The sequence below is a fragment of the Cherax quadricarinatus genome, chromosome 36 (assembly GCF_038502225.1).
Source record: "Cherax quadricarinatus isolate ZL_2023a chromosome 36, ASM3850222v1, whole genome shotgun sequence".
Lineage (NCBI taxonomy): Eukaryota > Metazoa > Arthropoda > Malacostraca > Decapoda > Parastacidae > Cherax > Cherax quadricarinatus.
This window is the reverse complement of record NC_091327.1, coordinates 29,113,734-29,140,362: the sequence shown is the minus strand read 5'-3', so window position 1 is coordinate 29,140,362 and position 26,629 is coordinate 29,113,734. Positions and strand designations below refer to the sequence as shown.

The 26,629-nt window shown below is 45.3% G+C and overlaps 1 protein-coding gene across 1 annotated transcript in view; it reads right to left on the bottom strand.

The window, feature by feature from the left end:
- Positions 1 to 26,629, bottom strand: part of LOC128691303 (lachesin) — a 242,900-nt gene that overhangs the window by 4,170 nt on the left and 212,101 nt on the right. The window contains exon 11 of the mRNA XM_070091662.1: positions 23,998 to 24,108. Coding sequence (XP_069947763.1) covers positions 23,998 to 24,108 — 111 coding nt within the window. The remainder of the gene's footprint in view (positions 1 to 23,997; positions 24,109 to 26,629) is intronic.

The window sequence follows — 26,629 nt, the reverse complement described above, 5'->3', positions numbered from 1 at the left end:
CCATCTCTAGGACTCAAGTCCGGCCTGCAGGTTTCCCTGACTCCCTTCATAAATGTTACTTTGCTCACACTCCAACAGCACGTCAAGTCCTAAAAATCATTTGTCTCCATTCACTCCTGTCTAACACGCTCACGCACGCTTGCTGGAAGTCCAAGCCCCTCGGATACAAAACCTCCTTTACCCCCTCCCTCCAACTTTTCCTAGGCCGACCCCTACCCCGTCTTCCATCCACTATAGATTTATACACTCTCGAATAAATAATAATAATAATAATAATAATAATAATAATAATAATAATAATAATAATAATAATAATAATAATAATAATAATAATAATAATACAGCTTTAAGCTGTGTGTTTACAAAGGAACACAAGAACATAGAGAGGTAGCAGAAAATTGTAAGGAATGATACCAACACAATGAAACGTTTAGATAATACTGAGTGTTGATGAGTCAAACTGGCCGGGTGCTGAGTACTGATGAGTCAAACCGGCCGGATGCTGAGTACTGATGAGTCAAACCGGCCGGGTGCTGAGTACTGATGAGTCAAACCGGCCGGATGCTGAGTACTGATAAGTCAAACCGGCCGGGTGCTGAGTACTGATGAGTCAAACCGGCCGGATGCTGAATACTGATGAGTCAAACCGGCCGGATGCTGAGTACTGATGAGTCAAACCGGCCGGATGCTGAGAACTGATGAGTCAAACTGGCTGGATGCTGAGTACTGATGAGTCAAACTGGCCTGATGAACCGTCTGCAGGAGACAGAATGTAATCTGGACGCCTGGTTACCTACATGCCAATACCGACAGTTAAGAAATCGAGAAAAGGAAAAGTACCAAACGACTGGAAACTTGCAAATGTTACCTTAGTATACAAGAAAGTAAATGGGGCACGTGTCCTGCACTACTTTGTAGGACACGTATCATGCACTACCCTGTAGGACACGTATCATGCACTACCCTGTAGGGATCATGTCGAGTAAACATGTTGCGTGAAAAAATCACGACCATCATTAGGTGGAAAATCGTGAAATCTTAGGAAATCAAAATTAACTTCGAAACTAAAGATCTTAAGAAATTTAGTAGAATTTTCTTGGACTAAAGTAGCCTCACAGAATGACTCGATGAATCGTAGTGACTCGACTGTAAGCAATTCACAGTAATTTTATATAGGCTTTTATGGGATTTGAGCCTATGATGATATGAGATGAATTTTTTTTTTGGTTAAAGCATTGTGATCACAGAAGAACCCAAGTGACCTTCATAAGGTGTACAGAAATACACCTGGTTTGATGACTCTTACTAGGCCGGCATGGTGCAGTTCTATTACTGACTTCCCATCGGCTCGAACCTTTAGTGCTGCGAGTTGTGTCCCCACAGATGTGGTGCTCATTGATTTCCAGAAAGCTTTCAGCAAGATACCGCATCTAACATTGTGGATCAGTGTAATGGCATGTTACAGGTGAACAACTTCAGATCTGCATCAACTTGACGTAGCAGTAGAAACAGGGAGTGGCTCTGAGCTGAGGTGTCTGAGTAACTGCACATTAATAGTGAAGTTCCTCAGGGACTGACCTCAGTCAGCTAATTTTAAAATTTGAATGATCTTGAAACAGAACAAACATACACACACTAAACAACGCTTTCGAATGATGTGACACCATGATGGATGTGACACTGAGCAGTACAGGCTGGCAGCACCACGTACACCATGATGGATGTGACACTGTGAGCTGTACAGGCTGGCAGCACCACGTACACCATGATGGATGTGACACTGTGAGCTGTACAGGCTGGCAGCACCACGTACACCATGATGGATGTGACACTGTGAGCTGTACAGGCTGGCAGCACCACGTACACCATGATGGATGTGACACTGTGAGTACACCATGATGGATGTGACACTGTGAGCTGTACAGGCTGGCGGCACCATGTACACCATGATGGATGTGACACTGTGAGCTGTACAGTCTGGCAGCACCACGTACACCATGATGGATGTGCATGTGAAGCAGATATTTGATTCCTGTGAAATGCAGTATTCTCATAGCCATTCCTTGAGGGTTTACTACAGTGCCTCTCCTCCAGGACTGTGTTCAATGTCTGGTCACACCTGGAGTCTCCAGGTGTCCACCTGCCAGACAACATCTGGAGCTCACTAATATGAGCTTGGAACCTCCAGGTCTTCACTTACGTTATACAGAGTACGGTGTAAGCTGACTTTATTTTTTTTTATTTAGCTGAAGTAATAATAATAATAATAATAATAATAATAATAATAATAATAATAATAATAATAATAATAATAATAATAATAATAATAATCTTTATTTCTACAAGTACATGACACAACTTATACAGACCATAGATGACATCAGTGATATACCATACAGAAAGTCCCTGGTTATGCAGAACATTTCGGGCAACTTAGGTGGTTAATTCTGTCCCCAGGATGTGACCCACACCAGTCGACTAACACACAGGTACCTACTTACTGATAGGTGAACAGGGACATCAGGTGTCTTAAGGAAACACGCCCAATCTTTCCATCCTTACCGGGGATCGAACCACGGACACCCAGTGTATGAGCTGAGTGCGCTACCAACCGAGGTACGGGACAGTAAAAATTCTACTCTCTGCAGTGTTACTTTCTTATTCTGTTTCACAAGGTTTAAGGATGAAAAAAATATTAGACGCCCATGTCGCACCCTGTATTTTTTTCAAATGTGTGTGTACTCACCTAGTTGTACTCACCTAATTGTGGCTGCAGGGGTCGAATCATATCTCCTGGCCCCGCCTCTTCATTGGCCGCTACTGGGTCACTCTCCCTGCACCATGAGCTTTATCATACCTCTTCTTAATGCTACGAACGGATCCTGCCTCTACTACATCGTGTGTGTGTATGTGTGTGTGTGTGTGTGTGTGTGTGTGTGTACTCACCTATTTGTACTCACCTATTTGTGGTTGCAGGGGTCGAGTCCTAGCTCCTGGCCCCGCCTCTTCACCGGTTGCTACTAGACCCTCTCTCTCCCCGCTCCATGAGCTTTATCAAACCTCGTCTTAAAACTGTGTGTGTGTGTGTGTGTGTGTGTGTGTGTGTGTGTGTGTGTGTGTGTGTGTAGAACATTAGCCATTCTTGGTGGAGGGTAAACACAGTCCAGACATTACCACCATCTTTCATGGCCAGTAAAAGGATTTGTGGAGCTTTACTGCCTGTCTGCAGATTAACCTCGGCAATAAAAACAGTTATAATTTACTTTTACAAGATATAATAAAACTGAAACTGGTGTTTCTCATTTCCATCAGCCGGCAGGCTGGCAGGTTGGCAGGTGGGCTGGCAGGTGGGCTGGCAGGTGGGCTGGCAGGCAGGTTGGCAGGCAGTCAGGCAGACTGGCAGGTAGGCTGGCAGGCAGGCAGACAGGCAGTCAGACAGGCAGGCTGACAGGTAGGCTGACAGGTAGGCTGGCAGGTAGACAAGCAGGCTGGCAGGTAGGTTGGCAGGTAGGCAGGCAGACAGGTTAGCAGGAAGGCTTGTAGGTAGGCTGGCAGGCTTGCAGGCAGGCAGACTGATAGGTAGGCTGGCAGGCAGGCTGGCAAGTAGGCTTGCAGGCTAGAAGGCAGACAGGCAGGCTGGCAGGCAGGTTGGCAGGTAGGCTGGCAGGTAGGGAGCAGGCAGGTAGGCTGGCAGGCAGGCAGACAACAGGCAGGTAGGCAAGCTGGCAAGCAGGCAGTTTGGCAGGTAGGTAGATAGGCAGGCAGGCAGACAGACAGGCAGGCAGGCAGGCAGGCAGGCAGGCAGGCAGGCAGGCAGGCAGGCAGGCAGGCAGGCAGGCAGGCAGGCAGGCAGGCAGGCAGGCAGGAATACAAACAGGATGCTAGGCAAGAAGACAAGCAACCAGTCAAGTAGGGAGAGAAAGCGTGAAGACAGGTAGCAGGTAAGCTCGACAGAGGCAGGCAGACAGAGAGGAACTCAGAAAGGGGCAGGTAGGCAGGAAGCAAGTACGCAAATAAACAGGCAGGTTGGAAGCAGGTAAATACGGAAAAAAGCGAACCAATTATCAGAAGGGCAGCAGGCGGAAAAGTAGATAGACAAATAAGCAGGGAGATAGATGAACAGGTAGGTAGACACAGGCAAAAACACTATTTTTCGTAGCATGTATTGTGATCTCTAAACTAGATTATGCTGATGCATTAAGAGACTCAGTAGGTCGGCAGAGTCTTCTACGAGGCATTTAAGCGAGAGCTTTCTTAATTAGGAGATTAGGAATCTTGTGCGAAACATGTAAGAGAGATCTTTGTTGATGATGAGACTAGGGGGGTATCAGCAGATTTGTGCGAGATCTTTCTTAGTGAGATGGTTAGGATGGTAGAAGGAGTTTGAATGAGTCTTTTAAGGATACGTCTTCCTAACAAGGAAGCTACGATGGTATTCTTCAACGAGTCTCGTGTAGGAGCTTTTAAGAGATCAGTCACTAAATTACGCCACTCATATGCATTACTTCTCTGCAGTGATCTCACGAATGTACAACCTCAACTCAAAAACACAGACTAATCTCTTTTCACACAGATCAGTTTCACAGGCTAAAAGCTTTTGTCCTATTTAAGCTCATTTCAAAGCCCAGCCCCATCTAAGGTATACTACCACCCCCAGAGATGCCACACACAACAGCCGACTAACACCCAGGTACCTACTTATTGCTGGGGGAACAGGGGCAGCGGGAAACATGCCCATCGCTTCCACCCGTACAGGGGATAGAAGCAGGGACCCCTCAGTATGTGAGCTGAAAACGCTACCAACCAACCCAAGGGACACCTCTCTTCCCTTCTCTCAAACTATAGTCTATACTCCTCCACCACCCACTACAGCACAAACCTCTGCCTCATTCTCAGCTCCTCCCCACCTTATTCTAACCTCCACCTAAACTTTAAAAAACACAATCTCCAGTCGCCACAACACGTTTCTTCCTCCCCCACTACACCACCTATTCCCCACTACACCTGCAATCCAGTCCTGCCTATACTCAATATTTCTGCTCGAACAAAACCTAAATTAGGTTTGGCTAGGTTAGGTTAAGTTAGGTTTAGCTAGGTTAAGTTAGGTTGAGCTAGGTTAGGCTATGTTTAGTCAGGTTAGGTTTGGTTAAGTTAGGTTAGACTTCCGAGAAATAGCCTCCAATTATGTAAAATCAACAGCGAATAACACAAAGGGCAACACAAGATATATCGTGGTTCCATTTGGTGGGCAAAAGCTGACAAGTGGGAATAAAAACACAGATAGCGGAGGCTTAGTTCAAGAGAACTTTTCGCCTAAGTTTTAGGCGAAACGCTGCGCTAGTGTCTTTATACCCATAGTTCCAATTGCTTGGAACGTTGATATCCACACCAACATTAGTTATGTTGGGAGATGAACTGCTATTTTACCCCTCACATAAAAAAAATAAATAATGAACAAATAACCCGCACACAGGGGAAGCTTATGACTACGTTTCGGTCCGACCTTGGATCGAAACGCCCTGATCAGTTTCTTTCTCCTATGTGCGGGTTATATGTATATTGTTCCATTCACGGTTTTATGAATTTTAGTTCTCTAAGGAATCTGAATGTTAAGGAAAAACACAAATGTATATGAATATAGATGAGAGCACCAAACAAAACTCAAGAACTTAAAGAGAGGATAGTGGAAGGATACTCAGACATCACTGTAATTACTGAAACCAATATAACATATGTGATTACAGACAAATGTTTTCCCAGATGGGAGAGAAAAATCAAAATTAAGTATCAGTGTGTCCACTGCTCACACGCACACACACACACACACACACACACACACACACACACACACACACACACACACACACACACACACACACACACACACACACAAACATACACACACAAACACACATACACAGAGTGAATATTTTATAGCTTAATGTTGAGAAGGAAAATAAGGTTTTGCAATCGAGAAAATTAAGGCAACAAAGACACTAACAATTATCATCCTTACGTAAATCTCGCAGAGGGTCGAATTTCATGGTGTTTTGTGGTAGGCTGTGTCGCTGACAGTTTAGTCACCAGTGTAGGTGTGTGTGCGTGTGTACTCACCTATTTGTACTCACCTATTTGTGGTTGCAGGGGTCGAGTCACAGCTCCTGGCCCCGCCTCTTCGCTGATTGCTACTAGGTCCTCTCTCTCCCTGCCCCATGAGCTCTATCATACCTCGCCTTAAAACTATGTATGGTTCCTGCCTCCACCACATCACTTTCTAGGCTATTCCATGGCCTGACTACTCTATGACTGAAGAAATACTTCCTAACATCCCTTTGATTCATCTGAGTCTTCAACTTCCAATTGTGACCTCTTGTGTCTGTGTCCCATCTCTGGAACATCCTGTCTTTGTCCACCTCGTCTATTCCGCGCAGTATTTTATATGTCGTTATCATGTCTCCCCTGACCCTCCTGTCCTCCAGTGTGGTCAGGCCGATTTCCCTCAATCTTTCTTCATAGGACATTCCCCTTAGCTCTGGAACTAACCTTGTCGCAAACCTTTGCACTTTCTCTAATTTCTTGACGTGCTTGACTAGGTGTGGATTCCAAACTGGTGCTGCATACTCCAGTATGGGCCTGACGTAGATGGTGTACAGAGTCTTAAACGAATCCTTACTGAGGTATCGGAACGCTATCCGTAGGTTTGCCAGGCGCCCGTATGTGTGTGTGTGTGTGTGTGTGTGTGTGTGTGTGTGTGTGTGTGTGTGTTCTTACCTATTTGTTCTTACATTTGTGGTTGAAGGTTTCGATTCACAGCTCCTGGGCCGGCGTCTTCACTAGTCTCCACTAGGTCCACTCTCTCCCTTTTCCATGAACTTTATCGTATCTCTTCTTAAAGCTATGTATAGATCCTGCCTCCACTACATCACTCTCCAGAGTATTCCACTTAATGACAGCTCTATGGCTAAAGAAGAACTTCCTAACATCCCTGTTACTCATCTGAGTCTTTAGCTTCCAGTTGTGACCCGTTATTACTGTGTCCCATCCCTGAGGGAGGAAGTGAGGAATGGGGGAGGGGGGTGGAAGTGTGAAGAAAAAGATGAAATTAAAGTTAGAGGGATAGACAGCGGGAGATGAGGAGGAACGTTGGAAGGGAAGGAGTGAATAGACAAAGGAAGGGTAAGGCGTTGAAGGGACGGGCGAGAATAATAAAGGGAGGATAGAAGTGCCTGGCGAAGGGTGTAGTTAGGAATTGGAGAACCGGAGGATGGGGAAGAAAGCGTTGAGAAAAGTATTTTTTAATTCAACAAAATTAGATACACCAGTAGTGTGCTGCTACAGTAATTTATGTGACGGTTATACTGAGAAAACAAAAGCTACCGTATTCCGGCATATAAGGCGCACAACAAGTATCATAACGGTAAATCAGTAATCATATTCAAGGGTATATTACCCTCTTACTTTAGGCTAAAGCGTAACCGAAAGCCTAAGCCTACCCCTTACCCTGACCTGGGCGCGCCTTATATGCTGAAAAATACAGTAACTGTATTTCTCTGGCATGTTCCATCACGCAGACTGGCGCTCATACAAGGTGTTGAATCTGCCAGCCTGAGCTGGGGTTACTCAGCTACGGAGGCTTCAAAAACGGTTTTCTTCCAGCATAGCTGGAATTATCATCACTTCAAGTATCCCAGCAAGGGTTCCTCAGTTAGTGCAGCATCGAAAGCTTCCTTCCAGCAGAACTGGAGTTACTATCACTTATTAATTATCAACTATCAGGATAGTTTATTCCATAAAGAGAATAAATGGAATTATATTATTATTATTATTATTATTATTATTATTATTATTATTATTATTATTATTATTATTATTATTATTATTATTATTATTATTATTATTATTATTTTCATTATTGTTATTGTTATTATTATACTTATTATTGTCATTATTATTATTATTATTATTATTATTATTATTAAACTTATTATTGTCATTATTATTATTAATTATTATTATTATTGTTGTTGTCGTTGTTGCTGTTGTTGTAAACTTATTCATTATCATCAATATTATTATTGTTGCTAATGCTAATATAATGAGCTGTTTATTGCAGTTTTTTTAGATTAAATTTATGTAGCACAAGACAGACAGACAGGTAGATAGACAGGTAGACAGACAGGTAGACAGACAGGCAGACAGACAGACAGACAGGTAGATAGATAGGCAGACAGACAGACAGACAGACAGACAGACAGACAGACAGACAGACAGACAGGTAGATAGACAGGCAGACAGACAGACAGACAGACAGACAGGTAGATAGACAGGTAGACAAACAGACAGACAGACAGACAGACAGACAGGCAGACAGGCAGGCAGACAGACAGGTAGACAGACAGACAGACAGGTAGACAGACAGACAGGTAGACAGACAGGCAGAAAGACAGACAGAGAGGCAGACAGGGAGGCAGACAGACAGACAGACAGGTAGACAGACAGGTAGACAGACAGACAGGTAGAGACAGACACAGACAGACAGACAGACAGACAGACAGACAGACAGACAGACAGACAGACAGACACAGACAGACAGGTAGGCAGACAGACAGGTAGACAAACAGGCAGACAGGCAGGCAGACAGACAAACAGGCAGAGAGAAGGTTACAGACAAAATAACTAACATTAAGGTTCTCGTCTTATGTCGTTCGCCTCCAACTTTATGATGCTAGCATGTTAAATTTTGTTAACAAGCTTTTTGCTAAGAATGTTATTCTTTATTAACATATTTGTTAACATATTATTCTCTCTACTACCACTACTACCTCTACTACTACTTTTTCTTCCTCTCTTTCTCCCGTCCCTGTCCTCCTCGTCTATATATACTGGCTCTCTCACTCTCTCCAGGCAGTGTGACTTGTAAATGGTCCAAGTCGGACCGAAACATCGTCATAAGTTCCTCTTTCCTGTGTGAGGGTTATTTGTGTATTGTTCCAGTTACGGTATTGTGTTTTTTTGTCCTTTGTTATATATGTATAGGAGTGATCCATACAACATGCTTCACCGGTTAACATGAAACTTATGCTGACCTGTGTGGTGTATAGAAATATGTCTAGTGTATAGCAGCACATCCAGTGTATAGCAACATAGACAGGGCATAGAAACATACAGGAGGGCCCCACTTATACAGCAGGTTAGTTTTCAGGTGAGTGCTGTAAAGTGAAAACCGCTGTAAAGCGAGACATAGCCTTTGTTTTTCACTTTTAACTGCATATAAAAGTCGGATAACATGATCACATAATCATATATTAAGTGTGCAATAGAACCAGGCCTAAAAAACGCAAATACATTACATATATTACTTGCCTTAAAATATTTTCGACCTTAGCATATAGTGAGTGGTGAATTTATTTATTGTAGGAATTCTAAATAAATGAAGAATGGCTCTAACTGAAAACCACAGCATTAGTGAAACGTCGTAAACCAAAGCGCTGTAAAGCGAGGCCCTCCTGTACCTCACTGGATTAGGAAGGGGAGGGGGGTGGAGGTATAGAACCTACTGCGTGGTCAAGTAGTTAGAGCACTGGCCTGCTAGTTTTAGGACTGGTTCATGATGAGTTTCAAACCTCTCTATTAACTGATGTTACTGCTTTGCCTTTAATTCTTCGTCATACGTAAATTTGTTATTCTGATTAAACCTCATTACATGCCTGGCAAAACTATCGCACCAAAAGTCATAATACAAACTATTTTTTTTATGAGATCATCCATTGTTTTAAATATCTGTTATGGTTATTGAATTTTTCCCACGAAGGTAAATTCAGGCAACACTTTTCAAAATTCTATATGAACCTTATGGGATTAAAATATTCATTATGGCTTCACGCATAAAATATATTTATATATAAAATGTTTAGGCTAAAACTTATTAAGGCAGCTTAATAATTTTTTCCGCCAAATAAACCTGAATAATTTTGAAATTCAATACACACACACACACACACACACACACATACACACACACACATACACACACACACATACACACACACACACACACACACACACATATATACATATATATATATATATATATATATATATATATATATATATATATATATATATATATATATATATATTATTTATATAATATATATATATATATATATATATATATATATATATATATATATATATATATATATATATATATATATATATGTGTGTGTGTGTGTGTGTGTGTGTGTGTGTGTGTGTGTACTCACCTAGTTGTACTCACCTAGTTGAGGTTGCGGGGGTCGAGTCCGAGCTCCTGGCCCCGCCTCTTCACTGATCGCTACTAGGTCACTCTCCCTGAGCCGTGAGCTTTATCGTACCTCTGCTTAAAGCTATGTATGGATCCTGCCTCCACTACATCGCTTCCCAAACTATTCCACTTACTGACTACTCTGTGGCTGAAGAAATACTTCCTAACATCCCTGTGATTCATCTGTGTCTTTAGCTTCCAACTGTGTCCCCTTGTTACTGTGTCCAATCTCTGGAACATCCTGTTTTTGTCCACCTTGTCAATTCCTCTCAGTATTTTGTATGTCGTTATCATGTCCCCCCTATCTCTCCTGTCCTCCAGTGTCGTCAGGTTGATTTCCCTTAACCTCTCCTCGTAGGACATACCTCTTAGCTCTGGGACTAGTCTTGTTGCAAACCTTTGCACTTTCTCTAGTTTCTTTACGTGCTTGGCTAGGTGTGGGTTCCAAACTGGTGCCGCATACTCCAATATGGGCCTAACGTATACGGTGTACAGGGTCCTGAACGATTCCTTATTAAGATGTCGGAATGCTGTTCTGAGGTTTGCTAGGCGCCCATATGCTGCAGCAGTTATTTGGTTGATGTGCGCTTCAGGAGATGTGCCTGGTGTTATACTCACCCCAAGATCTTTTTCCTTGAGTGAGGTTTGTAGTCTCTGACCCCCTAGACTGTACTCCGTTTGCGGCCTTCTTTGCCCTTCCCCAATCTTCATGACTTTGCACTTGGTGGGATTGAACTCCAGGAGCCAATTGCTGGACCAGTTCTGCAGCCTGTCCAGATCCCTTTGTAGTTCTGCCTGGTCTTCGATCGAGTGTATTCTTCTCATCAACTTCACGTCATCTGCAAACAGGGACACCTCAGAGTCTATTCCTTCCGTCATGTCGTTCACAAATACCAGAAACAGCACTGGTCCTAGGACTGACCCCTGCGGGACCCCGCTGGTCACAGGTGCCCACTCTGACACCTCGCCACGTACCATGACTCGCTGCTGTCTTCCTGACAAGTATTCCCTGATCCATTGTAGTGCCTTCCCTGTTATCCCTGCTTGGTCCTCCAGTTTTTGCACCAATCTCTTGTGTGGAACTGTGTCAAACGCCTTCTTGCAGTCCAAGAAAATGCAATCCACCCACCCCTCTCTCTCTTGTCTTACTGCTGTCACCATGTCATAGAACTCCAGTAGGTTTGTGACACAGGATTTCCCGTCCCTGAAACCATGCTGGCTGCTGTTGATGAGATCATTCCTTTCTAGGTGTTCCACCACTCTTCTCCTGATAATCTTCTCCATGATTTTGCATACTATACATGTCAGTGACACTGGTCTGTAGTTTAATGCTTCATGTCTGTCTCCTTTTTTAAAGATTGGGACTACATTTGCTGTCTTCCATGCCTCAGGCAATCTCCCTGTTTCGATAGATGTATTGAATATTGTTGTTAGGGGTACACATAGCGCCTCTGCTCCCTCTCTCAATACCCATGGGGAGATGTTATCTGGCCCCATTGCCTTTGAGGTATCTAGCTCACTCAGAAGCCTCTTCACTTCTTTCTCGGTTGTGTGCACTGTGTCCAGCACTTGGTGGTGTGCCCCACCTCTCCGTCTTTCTGGAGTCCCTTCTGTCTCCTCTGTGAACACTTCTTTGAATCTCTTGTTGAGTTCTTCACATACTTCCCGGTCATTTCCTGTTGTCTCTCCTCCTTCCTTCCTTAGCCTGATTACCTGGTCCTTGACTGTTGTTTTCCTCCTGATGTGGCTGTACAACAGTTTCGGGTCAGATTTGGCTTTCGCTGCTATGTCATTTTCATATTGTCTTTGGGCCTCCCTTCTTATCTGTGCATATTCATTTCTGGCTCTACGACTGTTCTCCTTATTCTCCTGGGTCCTTTGCCTTCTATATTTCTTCCATTCCCTAGCACACTTGGTTTTTGCCTCCCTGCACCTTTGGGTAAACCATGGGCTCATCCTGGCTTTTTCATTACTCCTGTTACCCTTGGGTACAAACCTCTCCTCAGCCTCCTTGCATTTTATTGCTACATATTCCATCATCTCATTAACTGGTTTCCCTGCCAGTTCTCTGTCCCACTGAACCCCGTTCAGGTAGTTCCTCATTCCTGTGTAGTCCCCTTTCTTGTAGTTTGGCTTCATTCGTCCTGGCCTTCCTGCTTCTCCCTCCACTTGTAGCTCTACTGTGTATTCGAAGCTTACAACCACATGGTCACTGGCCCCAAGGGGTCTTTCATATGTGATGTCCTCGATATCTGCACTACTGAAGGTGAATACTAAGTCCAGCCTTGCTGGTTCATCCTCTCCTCTCTCTCTTGTAGTGTCCCTTACGTGTTGGTACATGAAGTTCTCCAGTACCACCTCCATCATCTTAGCCCTCCAAGTATCTTGGCCCCCATGTGGGTCCAAGTTCTCCCAATCTATCTCCTTGTGGTTAAAGTCACCCATGATCAGGAGCTTTGCCCTGCATGCATGAGCTCTTCTGGCCACTCTAGCTAGTGTGTCAACCATCGCTCTATTGCTCTCGTCGTACTCTTGCCTTGGCCTCCTGCTGTTCTGTGGTGGGTTATACATCACTGCTATTACCACCTTGGGACCTCCAGAGTGAAGTGTTCCCACTATGTAATCACTTTCTTCTCCGCTATCTTCTCTCTCCAGCTCATCAAAATTCCAGCGATTTTTGATCAGCAACGCCACTCCTCCACCCCCCCTGTTCCCTCTGTCTTTCCTCAGGATTTGGTATCCCGTTGGAAAGATGGCATCTGTTATCATACCTGTAAGCTTGGTTTCTGTGAGAGCTATGATGTCCGGTGATGCTTCTTTGACTCTTTCTTGCCACTCCTCCCACTTATTTGTTATTCCATCAGCGTTTGTGTACCATACCTTCAGTTTCCTTTCCAACACTGTGGTTTGGGGGGCCTGTGAGGGTGGGAGACCTGGTGGCATACTGTGGGGTTCTATAGCTTGGTGTTGGGTGGAGGCTGTGGGTATGGATTGTAGGGTGTGTTGGGATGGTGTGATAGGTTGTATGGTTCTGAGAGTAGTTGTGTGTGTGCTTGCCCTTGCTGTTCTGTCCTGCTCTGACAGACCTCTGCTGGTTCCCTCCTTGTCTCTTTTCCTAGCTCCTTTCGCTTTTTTGTCCTCTCCCTCAGCTGCTGTCGTTCTGATTTTGTTCTGTCTCTGTCTAGGAACACCCTCTTGTACTCTTCCGAGTATTTCAATCGTGGTTTCTCTTGGAGGATCCTGTTCCGCACTGTTTCCGTCCTGAGAATCAGCTTGATTGGTCGGTTTCTCACCTTCGAGTACCCCCCTATTCTCTGAAAATTTACAATCTCGTCCCTCTCTTCACCTATTTCTGTTATGATTTTCTCAATCTCCTTCCTTTCTTCCTGCTTCCTTTCAGTGTGTGTCCTTTCCTCTCTCTCCTGAAGCCCATGGATAAACACTGATTTTGCCCTTTCTTCCTCGCATTGCCTCACCCTCTGTGGCTCTGGATCCTGCCTGTATGTGGTCAGTTTCTCCCTTGATTTTTCCAGTGGCTCTTGATAGCCTTGTTGTGCCTCAGCATTCGACCTATCACCCTCTCCATCTGCAACCAGTTGATCTTCCCTTTCACTCCTTGGTCCTCCTTGGCAGATTGATGTGACCTTAGCATAATTCATAATTCCTTCCTTCCTGTTCAGCCTCGCAGCTTCATATGCTGTGTCTTCTCTGGTCACTGCCCCTGTAACTCGCTCCAGCCTATTTATCTCAACTTCTAGGACCCTTATCTTGGCTACTGCAGTTTCGACTTGTGCCTCCCAATTCTTTGTCTCCTTCTCCAACCACCTTTCCAATTTCACAGAGAGCTCTTTCTCCATTTTTTCAGAAAGCTCTCCTAATTTTCTCTCCCACTCTTGTTCCATCCTTTTCCACTGCTCCTCCATCCACTCCTCCCTACCCGAACCATTCTCATCTGATCCTTGGGTCCTGCGAGTCCCCACCCTTTTTTTTTTTTTTTTTTTTTTTTTTTTTTTTTTTTTTTTTTTTTTTTTTTTTAAGAGTAGGAGAGGGGAGAGTTAGAAGGGAAAATGGGGACGAGAGAGAGCAAGAGAGAGAGAGAGCAAGAGAGAGAGAGAGCAAGAGAAAGAGAGAGCAGTGTGTGTATGTGTGTGTGTGTGTGTGTGTGCGTGTGTGTGTGTGTGTGTGTGTGTGTGTGTGTGTGTGTGTGTGTGTGTGTGTTTGTCGTGCCGAATAGGTAAAACTTGCAATTTTGGCTTAAATAGGAACGCTCTTCCGAAAAAGGCAAGCGAAAATTTGTGTATACAATAATTTCACAAAAATCTTTCTGAATCTAACTAGAAAACTATATTTCCTTGTGTTTGCTTATTATTAAACTATTGTAAACGTATCTAAAATATATTTAGTTGGAATAGACTAAATTAAATTGCGCTTGTTATAATAAAGTTAGGTAAGTTTTCTAAGGTTCTTTTGGTACAAAATTATTAAATTTTTACATTAACATCATGAAAAAATATGTCTTTAAACGTATAAGGGAAAATTTTAGTAAGGACTTAATTTTAAATGAGTTCTTGCGGCCGTTTCCCACCAAGGCAGGATGGCCTGAAAAAGAAAAACTTTCATCATTCACTCCATCACTGTCTTGCCAGAGGCACGCTTACACTACAGCTATAAAACTGCAACATTAACATCCCTCCTTCAGAGTGCCAGCACTGTACTGCCCACCTCCAGGACTCAAGTCTGGTCTGCCGGTTTCCCTGATTCCCTTCATAAATGTTACCTTGCTCACACTCCAACTTATCCAAATGTAAGTAAAGACAGTAATATAATTATGCTACTGCTACTACTACTACTATTATAACTACTACAACAACTATTACTACTAGTACTACTACTATTATTGCTATTAGTACTACTGCTATCATTACTAGAACTACTATTATTACTACTACGATATCTACTATTACAACTCCAGTTATTACTATTACTACTACTGCTACAACTATTACTACAACTATTATTACTACTGCCACTACAACTGTTAATACTACTGCTAAAACTACTACTACTACTACTATTATTACTGCTACTAAAACTACTACTATTACTATTATTACTACTACTGCTAATGCTATTACTAATACTACTGTTACTTCTACTACTTCTGCTACTATTATTACTGCTACTACTACTTCTACCTCTACTACTACTATTGCTACTACTACTACTATTATTAATACTACTGTTACCATTACTACTACTACAACTATTGTTACGATGAATGGTGTCTCAATCTTCAACTATTGTTACAACTGCTACTACTATTACTACTACTATCACTACTACTACAAATGCTACTATTTCCACTACTAATACTGCTACTACTACTACTATTACTACTACTACTTCTGCTACTACTTATATTATTATTATTATTACTGCTATTTCTACTACTATTACTTCTAGTACTATTACTACTACTAAGACAAATAATAATAATAATAATAATAATAATAATAATAATAATAATAATAATAATAATAATAATAATAATAATAATAATAATAATAATAATAAATCAAAATCTGAAGAACTTGACAGTTTTAATAAAATATTATTTCTGATATAATTAATAAAAATAAACATTAATATAAATTAAACATAATGTCAATTATTAAATCATATTAATGTTAATAACATGCATAAATATATATAACAAAAAATAAAAATAAAAAAACAAAGATGAGGGGGTACTTGTACCTCCTCCCATGGGAGACTTAGGTCTCGAGACACTCCCCAGAGAGGGAGTCAAGGTCGGGTCACCACTACTTGGAAAACACCCGGACCGGCAGAATACCGGCGAATAAAAAAGAATATATATAACAAAAGTTAACTAACGAAAACTGTAGCATCAGGATGTGTGTGTGTGTGTGTGTGTGTGTGTGTGTGTGTGTGTGTGTGTGTGTGTGTGTGTGTGTGTGTGTGTGTGTGTGTGTCTGTATGTGTTTATGTGTGTGTGTGTGTGTGTGTGTGTGTGTGTGTGTGTGTGTGTGTGTGTGTGTGTGTGTGTGTGTGTGTGTGTGTGTGTGTGTGTGTGTGTGTGTGTGTGTGTGTGTGAGTGTGGGTGTGTGTTTACTCACCTAACTGTACTCACCTAATTGTGGTTGCAGGGGTCGAGACTCAGCTCCTGGCCCCAACTCTTCACTGATCGCTGCTAGGTTCTCTCTCTGCCCCATGAGCTTTGTCATACCTCGTCTTAAAGCTATGTATGGTTTCTACCTCCACTATTCCACTTCCTGACAAATCTATGACTGAAGAAATACTTCTTGACATCCCTGTGACTCATCTGGATTTTCAACTTCCAATTGTGGCCCCTTGTTTCTATGTCCATCTCTGGAACATCCTGTCTCTGTCCACCTTATCTATTCCACGCAGTATTTTGTATGTCGTTATCATGTGTCCCCTGACCCACATGTCCTCCAGTGTCGTCAGGCCGATTTCCCTCAACATTTCTTCGTAGGACATTCCCCTGAGCTCCAGAACAAGCCTTGTTGCAAACCTTTGTACTTTCTTTAATTTCTAGACGAGTGGGTTCCAAACTGGTGCTGCATACTCCAGTATGGGCCTGACGTACACAGTCTACAGTGTCTTGAACGATTCCTTACTAAGGTATCGGAATGCTATTCTCAGTTTTTCCAGGCGCCCATATGCTGCAGCAGTTATCTGGTTGATGTGTGCTTCCGGAGACGTGCTCGGTGTTATGGTCACCCCAAGAGCTTTCTCCCTGAGTGAGGTTTGCAGTCTTTGTCCACCTGCTAGTGTGTCCCTGCCTGCTAGTGTATCCCTGCCTGCTAGTGTATCCCTGCCTGCAAGTGTATCCTTGCCTGCTAGTGTATCTCTGCCTTCTAGTGTATCCCTGCCTGCTAGTCTATCCTTGCCTGCTAGTGTAGCCTTGCCTGCTAGCATATCCCTGCCTGCTAGTGTATCCCTGCCTGCTAGCTAGTGTATCCGTGCCTGCTAGTGTATCCCTGCCTGCTAGCTAGTGTATCCGTGCCTGCTAGTGTATCCCTGCCTGCTAGTGTGTTCCTGCCTGCTAGTGTATCCCTGCCTGCTAGTGTATCCTGCCTGCTAATGTGTTCCTGCCTGCTAGAGTATCCCTGCCTGCTAGTGTATTCCTGCCTGCTAGTGCGTTCCTGCCTGCTAGTGTATCCCTGCCTGCTAGTGTATCCTGCGTGTTAGTGTGTTCCTGCCTGCTAGTGTATCCCTGCCTGCTAGTGTATCCTGCCTGTTAGTGTGTTCCTGCCTGCTAGTGTATCCCTGCCTGCTAGTGTATCCCTGCCTGCTAGTGTATCCCTGCCTGCTAGTATATCCCTGCCTGCTAGTGTATCCCTGCCTGCTAGTGTATCCCTGCCTGCTAATGTATCCCTGCCTGCTAGTATATCCCTGCCTGCTAGTGTATCCCTGCCTGCTAGTGTATCCCTGCCTGCTAGTGTATCCCTGCCTGCTAGTGTATCCCTGCCTGCTAGTGTATCCCTGCCTGCTAGTGTATCCCTGCCTGCTAGAATATCCCTGCCTGCTAGTGTATCCCTGCCTGCTAGTGTATCCCTGCCTGCTAGTGTATCCCTGCCTGCTAGTATATCCCTGCCTGCTAGTATATCCCTGCCTGCTAGTGTATCCCTGCCTGCTAGTGTATCCCTGCCTGCTAGTGTATCCCTGCCTGCTAGTGTATCCCTGGCTACTAGTGTATCCCTGCCTGCTAGTGTATCCCTGCCTGCTAGTGTATCCCTGGCTACTAGTGTATCCCTGCCTGCTAGTGTATACCTGCCTGCTTGTGTATCCCTGTCTGCTAGTGTATCCCTGGCTACTAGTGTATCCCTGCCTGCTAGTGTATCCCTGCCTGCTAGTGTATCCCTGCCTGCTAGTGTATCCCTGCCTGCTAGTGTATCCCTGCCTGCTAGTGTATCCCTGCCTGCTAGTGTATCCCTGCCTGCTAGTGTATCCCTGCCTGCTAGTATATCCCTGCCTGCTAGTATATCCCTGCCTGCTAGTGTATCCCTGCCTGCTAGTGTATCCCTGCCTGCTAGTGTATCCCTGCCTGCTAGTGTATCCCTGGCTACTAGTGTATCCCTGCCTGCTAGTGTATACCTGCCTGCTTGTGTATCCCTGTCTGCTAGTGTATCCCTGGCTACTAGTGTATCCCTGCCTGCTAGTGTATCCCTGCCTGCTAGTGTATCCCTGCCTGCTAGTGTATCCCTGCCTGCTAGTGTATCCCTGCCTGCTAGTGTATCCCTGCCTGCTAGTGTATCCCTGCCTGCTAGTGTATCCCTGGCTACTAGTGTATCCCTGCCTGCTAGTGTATCCCTGCCTGCTAGTGTATCCCTGCCTGCTAGTGTATCCCTGGCTACTAGTGTATCCCTGCCTGCTAGTGTATCCCTGCCTGCTAGTGTATCCCTGGCTACTAGTGTATCCCTGCCTGCTAGTGTATCCCTGCCTGCTAGTGTATCCCTGCCTGCTAGTGTATCCCTGGCTACTAGTGTATCCCTGCCTGCTAGTGTATCCCTGGCTACTAGTGTATCCCTGCCTGCTAATTTATCCCTGCCTGCTAGTGTATCCCTGGCTACTAGTGTATCCCTGCCTGCTAGTGTATCCCTGCCTGCTAGTGTATCCCTGCCTGCTAGTGTATCCCTGGCTACTAGTGTATCCCTGCCTGCTAGTGTATCCCTGCCTGCTAGTGTATCCCTGGTTACTAGTATATCTCTGCCTGCTAGTGTATCCCTGCCTGCTAGTATATCCCTGCCTGCTAGTGTATCCCTGGCTACTGGTGTATCCCTGCCTGCTAGTGTATCCCTGCCTGCTAGTGTATCCCTGCCTGCTAGTGTATCCCTGCCTGCTAGTGTATCCCTGCCTGCTAGTGTATCCCTGCCTGCTAGTGTATCCCTGCCTGCTAGTGTATCCCTGCCTGCTAGTATATCCTTGCCTGCTAGTGTATCCCTGCCTGCTAGTGTATCCCTGCCTGCTAGTGTATCACTGGCTACTAGTATATCCCTGCCTGCTAGTGTATCCCTGCCTGCTAGTATATCCCTGCCTGCTAGTGTATCCCTGGCTACTAGTGCATCCCTGCCTGCTAGTGTATCCCTGCCTGCTAGTGTATCCCTGCCTGCTAGTGTATCCCTGCCTGCTAGTGTATCCCTGCCTGCTAGTGTATCCCTGCCTGCTAGTGTATCCCTGCCTGCTAGTATATCCCTGCCTGCTAGTGTATCCCTGGCTACTAATGTATCCCTGCCTGCAAGTGTATCCTGCCTGCTAGTGTATCCCTGCCTGCTAGCGTATCCCTGCCTGCTAGTGTATCCCTGCCTGCTAGTGTATCCCTGCCTGCTAGTGTATCCCTGCCTGCTAGTGTATCCCTGCCTGCTAGTGTATCCCTGCCTGCTAGTGTATCCCTGCCTGCTAGTATATCCTTGCCTGCTAGTGTATCCCTGCCTGCTAGTGTATCCCTGCCTGCTAGTGTATCCCTGGCTACTAGTATATCCCTGCCTGCTAGTGTATCCCTGCCTGCTAGTATATCCCTGCCTGCTAGTGTATCCCTGGCTACTAGTGCATCCCTGCCTGCTAGTGTATCCCTGCCTGCTAGTGTATCCCTGCCTGCTAGTGTATCCCTGCCTGCTAGTGTATCCCTGCCTGCTAGTGTATCCCTGCCTGCTAGTATATCCCTGCCTGCTAGTGTATCCCTGGCTACTAATGTATCCCTGCCTGCTAGTGTATCCTGCCTGCTAGTGTATCCCTGCCTGCTAGCGTATCCCTGCCTGCTAGTGTATCCCTGCCTGCTAGTGTATCCCTGGCTATTAATGTATCCCTGCCTGCTAGTGTATCCCTGCCTGCTAGTGTATCCCTGCCTGCTAGTGTATCCCTGCCTGCTAGTCCCTGCCTGCTAGTGTATCCCTGCCTGCTAGTGTATCCCTGCCTGCTAGTGTATCCCTGCCTGCTAGTGTATCCCTGCCTGCTAGTGTATCCCTGCCTGCTAGTGTATCCCTGCCTGCTAGTGTATCCCTGCCTGCTAGTGTATCCCTGCCTGCTAGTGTATCCCTGCCTGCTAGTGTATCCCTGCCTGCTAGTGTATCCCTGCCTGCTAGTGTATCCCTGCCTGCTAGTGTATCCCTGCCTGCTAGTGTATCCCTGCCTGCTAGTATATCCCTGCCTGCTAGTGTATCCCTGGCTACTAGTGTATCCCTGCCTGCTAGTGTATCCCTGCCTGCTAGTGTATCCCTGCCTGCTAGTGTATCCCTGCCTGCTAGTGTATCCCTGGCTACTAGTGTATCCCTGCCTGCTAGTGTATGCCCTCTAGTGTATCCCTGCCTGCTAGTGTATCCCTGCCTGCTAGTGTATCCCTGGCTATTAGTGTATCCCTGCCTGCTAGTGTATCCCTGCCTGCTAGTGTATCCCTGCCTGCTAGTGTATCCCTGCCTGCTAGTGTATCCCTGCCTGCTAGTGTATCCCTGCCTGCTAGTGTATCCCTGCCTGCTAGTGTATCCCTGCATGCTATCCCTGCCTGCTATCCCTGCCTGCTAGTGTATCCCTGCCTGCTAGTGTATCCCTGCCTGCTAGTGTATCCCTGCCTGCTAGTGTATCCCTGCCTGCTAGTGTATCCCTGCCTGCTAGTGTATCCCTGCCTGCTAGTGTATCCCTGCCTGCTAGTGTATCCCTGCCTGCTAGTGTATCCCTGCCTGCTAGTGTATCCCTGCCTGCTAGTGTATCCCTGCCTGCTAGTGTATCCCTGCCTGCTAGTGTATCCCTGCCTGCTAGTGTATCCCTGCCTGCTAGTGTATCCCTGGCTACTAGTGTATCCCTGCCTGCTAGTGTATCCCTGCCTGCTAGTGTATCCCTGGCTGCTAGTGTATCCCCGCCTGCTAGTGTATCCCTGCCTGCTAGTGTATCCCTGCCTGCTAGTGTATCCCTGGCTACTAGTGTATCCCTGCCTGCTAGTGTATCCCTGCCTGCTAGTGTATCCCTGCCTGCTATCCCTGCCTGCTAGTGTATCCCTGCCTGCTAGTGTATCCCTGCCTGCTAGTGTATCCCTGCCTGCTAGTGTATCCCTGCCTGCTAGTGTATCCCTGCCTGCTAGCGTATCCCTGCCTGCTAGTGTATCCCTGCCTGCTAGTGTATCCCTGCCTGCTAGTGTATCCCTGCCTGCTAGCGTATCCCTGCCTGCTAGTGTATCCCTGCCTGCTAGTATATCCCTGCCTGCTAGTGTATCCCTGGCTACTGGTGTATCCCTGCCTGCTAGTGTATCCCTGCCTGCTAGTGTATCCCTGCCTGCTAGTGTATCCCTGCCTGCTAGTGTATCCCTGCCTGCTAGTGTATCCCTGCCTGCTAGTGTATCCCTGCCTGCTAGTGTATCCCTGCCTGCTAGTGTATACATGCCTGCTAGTGTATCCCTGCCTGCTAGTGTATCCCTGCCTGCTAGTGTATCACTGGCTACTAGTATATCCCTGCCTGCTAGTGTATCCCTGCCTGCTAGTATATCCCTGCCTGCTAGTGTATCCCTGGCTACTAGTGCATCCCTGCCTGCTAGTGTATCCCTGCCTGCTAGTGTATCCCTGCCTGCTAGTGTATCCCTGCCTGCTAGTGTATCCCTGCCTGCTAGTGTATCCCTGCCTGCTAGTGTATCCCTGCCTGCTAGTATATCCCTGCCTGCTAGTGTATCCCTGGCTACTAATGTATCCCTGCCTGCAAGTGTATCCTGCCTGCTAGTGTATCCCTGCCTGCTAGCGTATCCCTGCCTGCTAGTGTATCCCTGCCTGCTAGTGTATCCCTGCCTGCTAGTGTATCCCTGCCTGCTAGTGTATCCCTGCCTGCTAGTGTATCCCTGCCTGCTAGTGTATCCCTGCCTGCTAGTATATCCTTGCCTGCTAGTGTATCCCTGCCTGCTAGTGTATCCCTGCCTGCTAGTGTATCCCTGGCTACTAGTATATCCCTGCCTGCTAGTGTATCCCTGCCTGCTAGTATATCCCTGCCTGCTAGTGTATCCCTGGCTACTAGTGCATCCCTGCCTGCTAGTGTATCCCTGCCTGCTAGTGTATCCCTGCCTGCTAGTGTATCCCTGCCTGCTAGTGTATCCCTGCCTGCTAGTGTATCCCTGCCTGCTAGTATATCCCTGCCTGCTAGTGTATCCCTGGCTACTAATGTATCCCTGCCTGCTAGTGTATCCTGCCTGCTAGTGTATCCCTGCCTGCTAGCGTATCCCTGCCTGCTAGTGTATCCCTGCCTGCTAGTGTATCCCTGGCTATTAATGTATCCCTGCCTGCTAGTGTATCCCTGCCTGCTAGTGTATCCCTGCCTGCTAGTGTATCCCTGCCTGCTAGTGTATCCCTGCCTGCTAGTGTATCCCTGCCTGCTAGTGTATCCCTGCCTGCTAGTGTATCCCTGCCTGCTAGTGTATCCCTGCCTGCTAGTGTATCCCTGCCTGCTAGTGTATCCCTGCCTGCTAGTGTATCCCTGCCTGCTGGTGTATCCGTCTCCATGACACTAACGAGTGAGAACTTCCATCTCAGTATCGTCGCTTCACATAATTGCTTTTTGCTATTTTGTCTTTTTTTATACTGCCAATAAATGTTTTTTGATTATTATTATTATTATTCTTAATAACATTATTATTGTTGTTGTTGTTGGTGTGTTGGTTGCTTAAAAAGTTTGAGGTCTACTGGATGGTCACTAAGGTAACGCGTGACCTCTTCACCACCAGTTTAGAATACTAACTCCTAAAATATGGATTTAAGTTAACTCTCAGCACGAGGCTTGGTCTCAGACCGGGTTGCGGGAGCGATGACCCCTGAAACCCTCTCCAGGTATATACACTGTGAGAAGTACACCTCTCGATGTATATATTATTATTATTATTATTATTATTATTATTATTATTATTATTATTATTATTAAGTGTTAATAAATGAGAGCACCTGGGACAGGCTTGACGTGTACATAGCGTTATCACACAGTATTATCACTGGATTTACCTGTGATTATCTGGTCCGGGCTATGATTTACCCCGAACTTTGCCTGGCTGTAATGACGATTCACTTCTGATAATACCTACAGTTTACCTGAGATTTGATGCCTGATTCGTGGCATCTCAGCGTGTTGCAGCGCCTGCATACTGTCTGGCGAATGGCCCAGGTTTATTAGTCTGTCTTTTGTGCATTTAGTTCGGTATATATTGCGATCTTAGGTATTGACACACGGTATATCTATCTAATGTTAATTCGGTTTTTCAGGGTTTATGCCTCGTTTAAATTCGCTCATCGAAAGGACGAGTTTTAGACGTGAATTTATCGGCGATTTTGTCCGTGACTGGAGTGCAGTTTCCTTATAATTGAAAGACTTAATGTTACTCGTGATTTGACCTGATTTTTTTGGCAATATTTACTAGTGATTTTATGTTGTGATTTATCTGTAATTTCCCGCAATTCAAAAGTGAGTAGACTTATGATTTTCCCGTGATTCACTCCGAAAGTGTATTTCCGATATTTACGTACCACCTCACCTGAAGTCCAGCTAGACATTCACCTCATTTCACCTTAACATTCTCCCATCACATCACACGCACTTCACCTGGACATTCAGCCAGCGCTGCACCTGCGGTACACCCGCACATTCACCTGCTACATCACCTGGAGTTGCCCTGGCTGGAGTGTGTTTACCTTGCAGGTTGCCAGGCACGAAGTTAGTTGGTTTCTCGTAGCGCTCATTGATGTCGTTGATGCGGTTCTGCTTCGCCAGCGACTTCTGCAGGTTCTTCGGGTGTCGGGCCACTGCAAGGGAGACAGTATGCTAGGAGACGCCCAGACAGTGTGCTAGGAGACGCCCAGACAGTATGCTAGGAGACGCCCAGACAGTGTGCTAGGAGACGCCCAGACAGTATGCTAGGAGACACCCAGACAGTGTGCTAGGAGACGCCCAGACAGTGTGCTAGGAGACGCCCAGACAGTAAGCTAGGATACGCCCACTGTGCTAGGAGACGCGGAGTGCAGGGGAGGGTAGTACTGCTTTGAGGGTAGAAAGAGAAAGAAGAGAAGGAGAAGGTAGAAGAATTAAGAAGAAGAGAATGAAATCAAGGAAAGAAGAAGAGAAGTTACTTGTACTGTTGAAAGGAAAGGAAAAGGAGAACAGGAAAAAAAGAGTAGAAGGGAAAGTCGAAAAAAAGAGTAGGAAGGCAGATAGTGAAAAGAGAAAGTGAGGAGGAAGGGAAGATCTAAGAAAGACGAAGAGGGAGTGGAATCGAAGACTAGGAGGGGAGATGGGAAAAGAAGTGAGAAGAATGGAAGGTTGCAAAAAGAAAAGGCGAGGGAAGTGGGGAGGAATATGAGGAGGAGAAGAAAGAGGAGGACAAGAAAGAGGAAGAAGAGGAGTAGAAGGAAGAGGAAGATTAGTAGTAGTAGAAGGAGGAGGAGGAGGACTAGGAGGAGGGAGGGAGGAAGGAGGCGGATGAGAGACAGAGGAGAGAGAGAACTGGTAACACAATAGTCTGGTCACTGCTGCCCTGCACGGTGATGTTAACGATCACCGGATATCAATGAACCAACGAGGCACGTTAAACCGTCAACGAGTAAACAGAGGGTAGTAGCTCATTCAACGAGGCAGAGTGGGAACAACCAGATCGTTAAACACGCACGATTTAACGAATAACAAACGAAAAAAAATCTCATCAAAATTCAACCCATTAAAGATAAATAACTTGAGGCGGGTGAGAGGCTCTTGACCCCGAGTAACTGGAGCTACCCTCCCCTTTCTCGGATCAAACCTGATGAACTCCCATTCTCCCCCACCCCAAGCCGTTGCATGGCCCCTATGGCTCTAGAGCTTCCCATATAAAAAAAATACTGAAAATAACATTTAAAACTTTATGCCTGGTGGCTAAAGGTCATTAGGTGATTTCAGTGATAATTGACCAATAAACCGAGAGACAATTAAAAGGTTTAATGACAGTTTGGAGTAATTAGGCAAATAACGTAATTAAAGCGCTGGGGAGATAATGAGGGCTCCGAGGCGGATAATAACAAGGCAGAATAACCAGACCAGGCAGAAGTGCCAAGACCAGGCAGTAGTGCCAAGACCAGGCAGTGATGCCAAGAAGGTTTGCTGTAAGGGTTAAGACCGATAAGACTAGGCGTTGAGGGGTAAGACTAGGCGTTGAGGGGTATGACTAGGAACTGAGGGGTAAGACTAGGCACTGAGGGGTAAGACTAGGTACTGAGAGGTAAGACTAGGTACTGAGGGGTAAGACTAGGTACTGAGAGGTAAGACTAGGCATTGAGAGGTAAGACTAGGTACTGAGAGGTAAGACTAGGCATTGAGAGGTAAGACTAGGCATTGAGAGGTAAGACTAGGTACTGAGAGGTAAGACTAGGCACTGAGAGGTAAGACTAGGCATTGAGAGGTAAGACTAGGTACTGAGAGGTAAGACTAGGCACTGAGAGGTAAGACTAGGTACTGAGAGGTAAGACTAGGTACTGAGAGGTAAGACTAGGCACTGAGAGGTAAGACTAGGTACTGAGAGGTAAGACTAGGTACTGAGAGGTAAGACTAGGTACTAACAGGTAAGACTAGGTACTGACAGGCAAGACTAGGTACTGACAGGTAAGACTAGGTACTGAGAAATAAGACTAGGTACTGAGAGGTAAAACTAGGCACTAAGAAGTAAGACTAGGCACTGAGAGGTAAGACTATCAGTAAAACTAGGGCAGGTACTAGGTACCTGGGCAAATAATTGCTAAGTGTTTCCTCTCTCATCTCTCTCTCTCTCTCTCTCTCTCTCTCTCTCTCTCTCTCTCTCTCTCTCTCTCTCTCTCTCTCTCTCTCTCTCTTCAAGAACAAGTGATCATCGGAAATATTAATAAAGAGAAGTGCTAAGTAATTTATCTTAGTCAAAACACAATCAAAATAAAATTAATAAACCAAACAAGTAATGTAAATATATACCAATGTAAACAAATAATAAATTGCACAAAATTTTATTTAGCGGTGCAAACAAAATAATTAAAGAGAATAAAGAACACAGAGAATAATAGGCAAAATAAAGACTATTGGTTATGAAAAGTATTAATAAAGAATATGCAAAGTTTTTATTGTGAGAACGTTTCGCCCAGTGTAGAACTTCGTCATGACGTCATATATCTGTGAATAAATGGTTTAGAAACCGTCAAATGAGACACTGGCGAAACGTTTCCTGAATAAAGATATCCAGTGCTGCTCAAGTGTCGCATTTATCATCGTCACATATCTCTACAATGAGCGAAAAGTCGTGGAAATGAATATCTGTTGCGGGAAACGTCT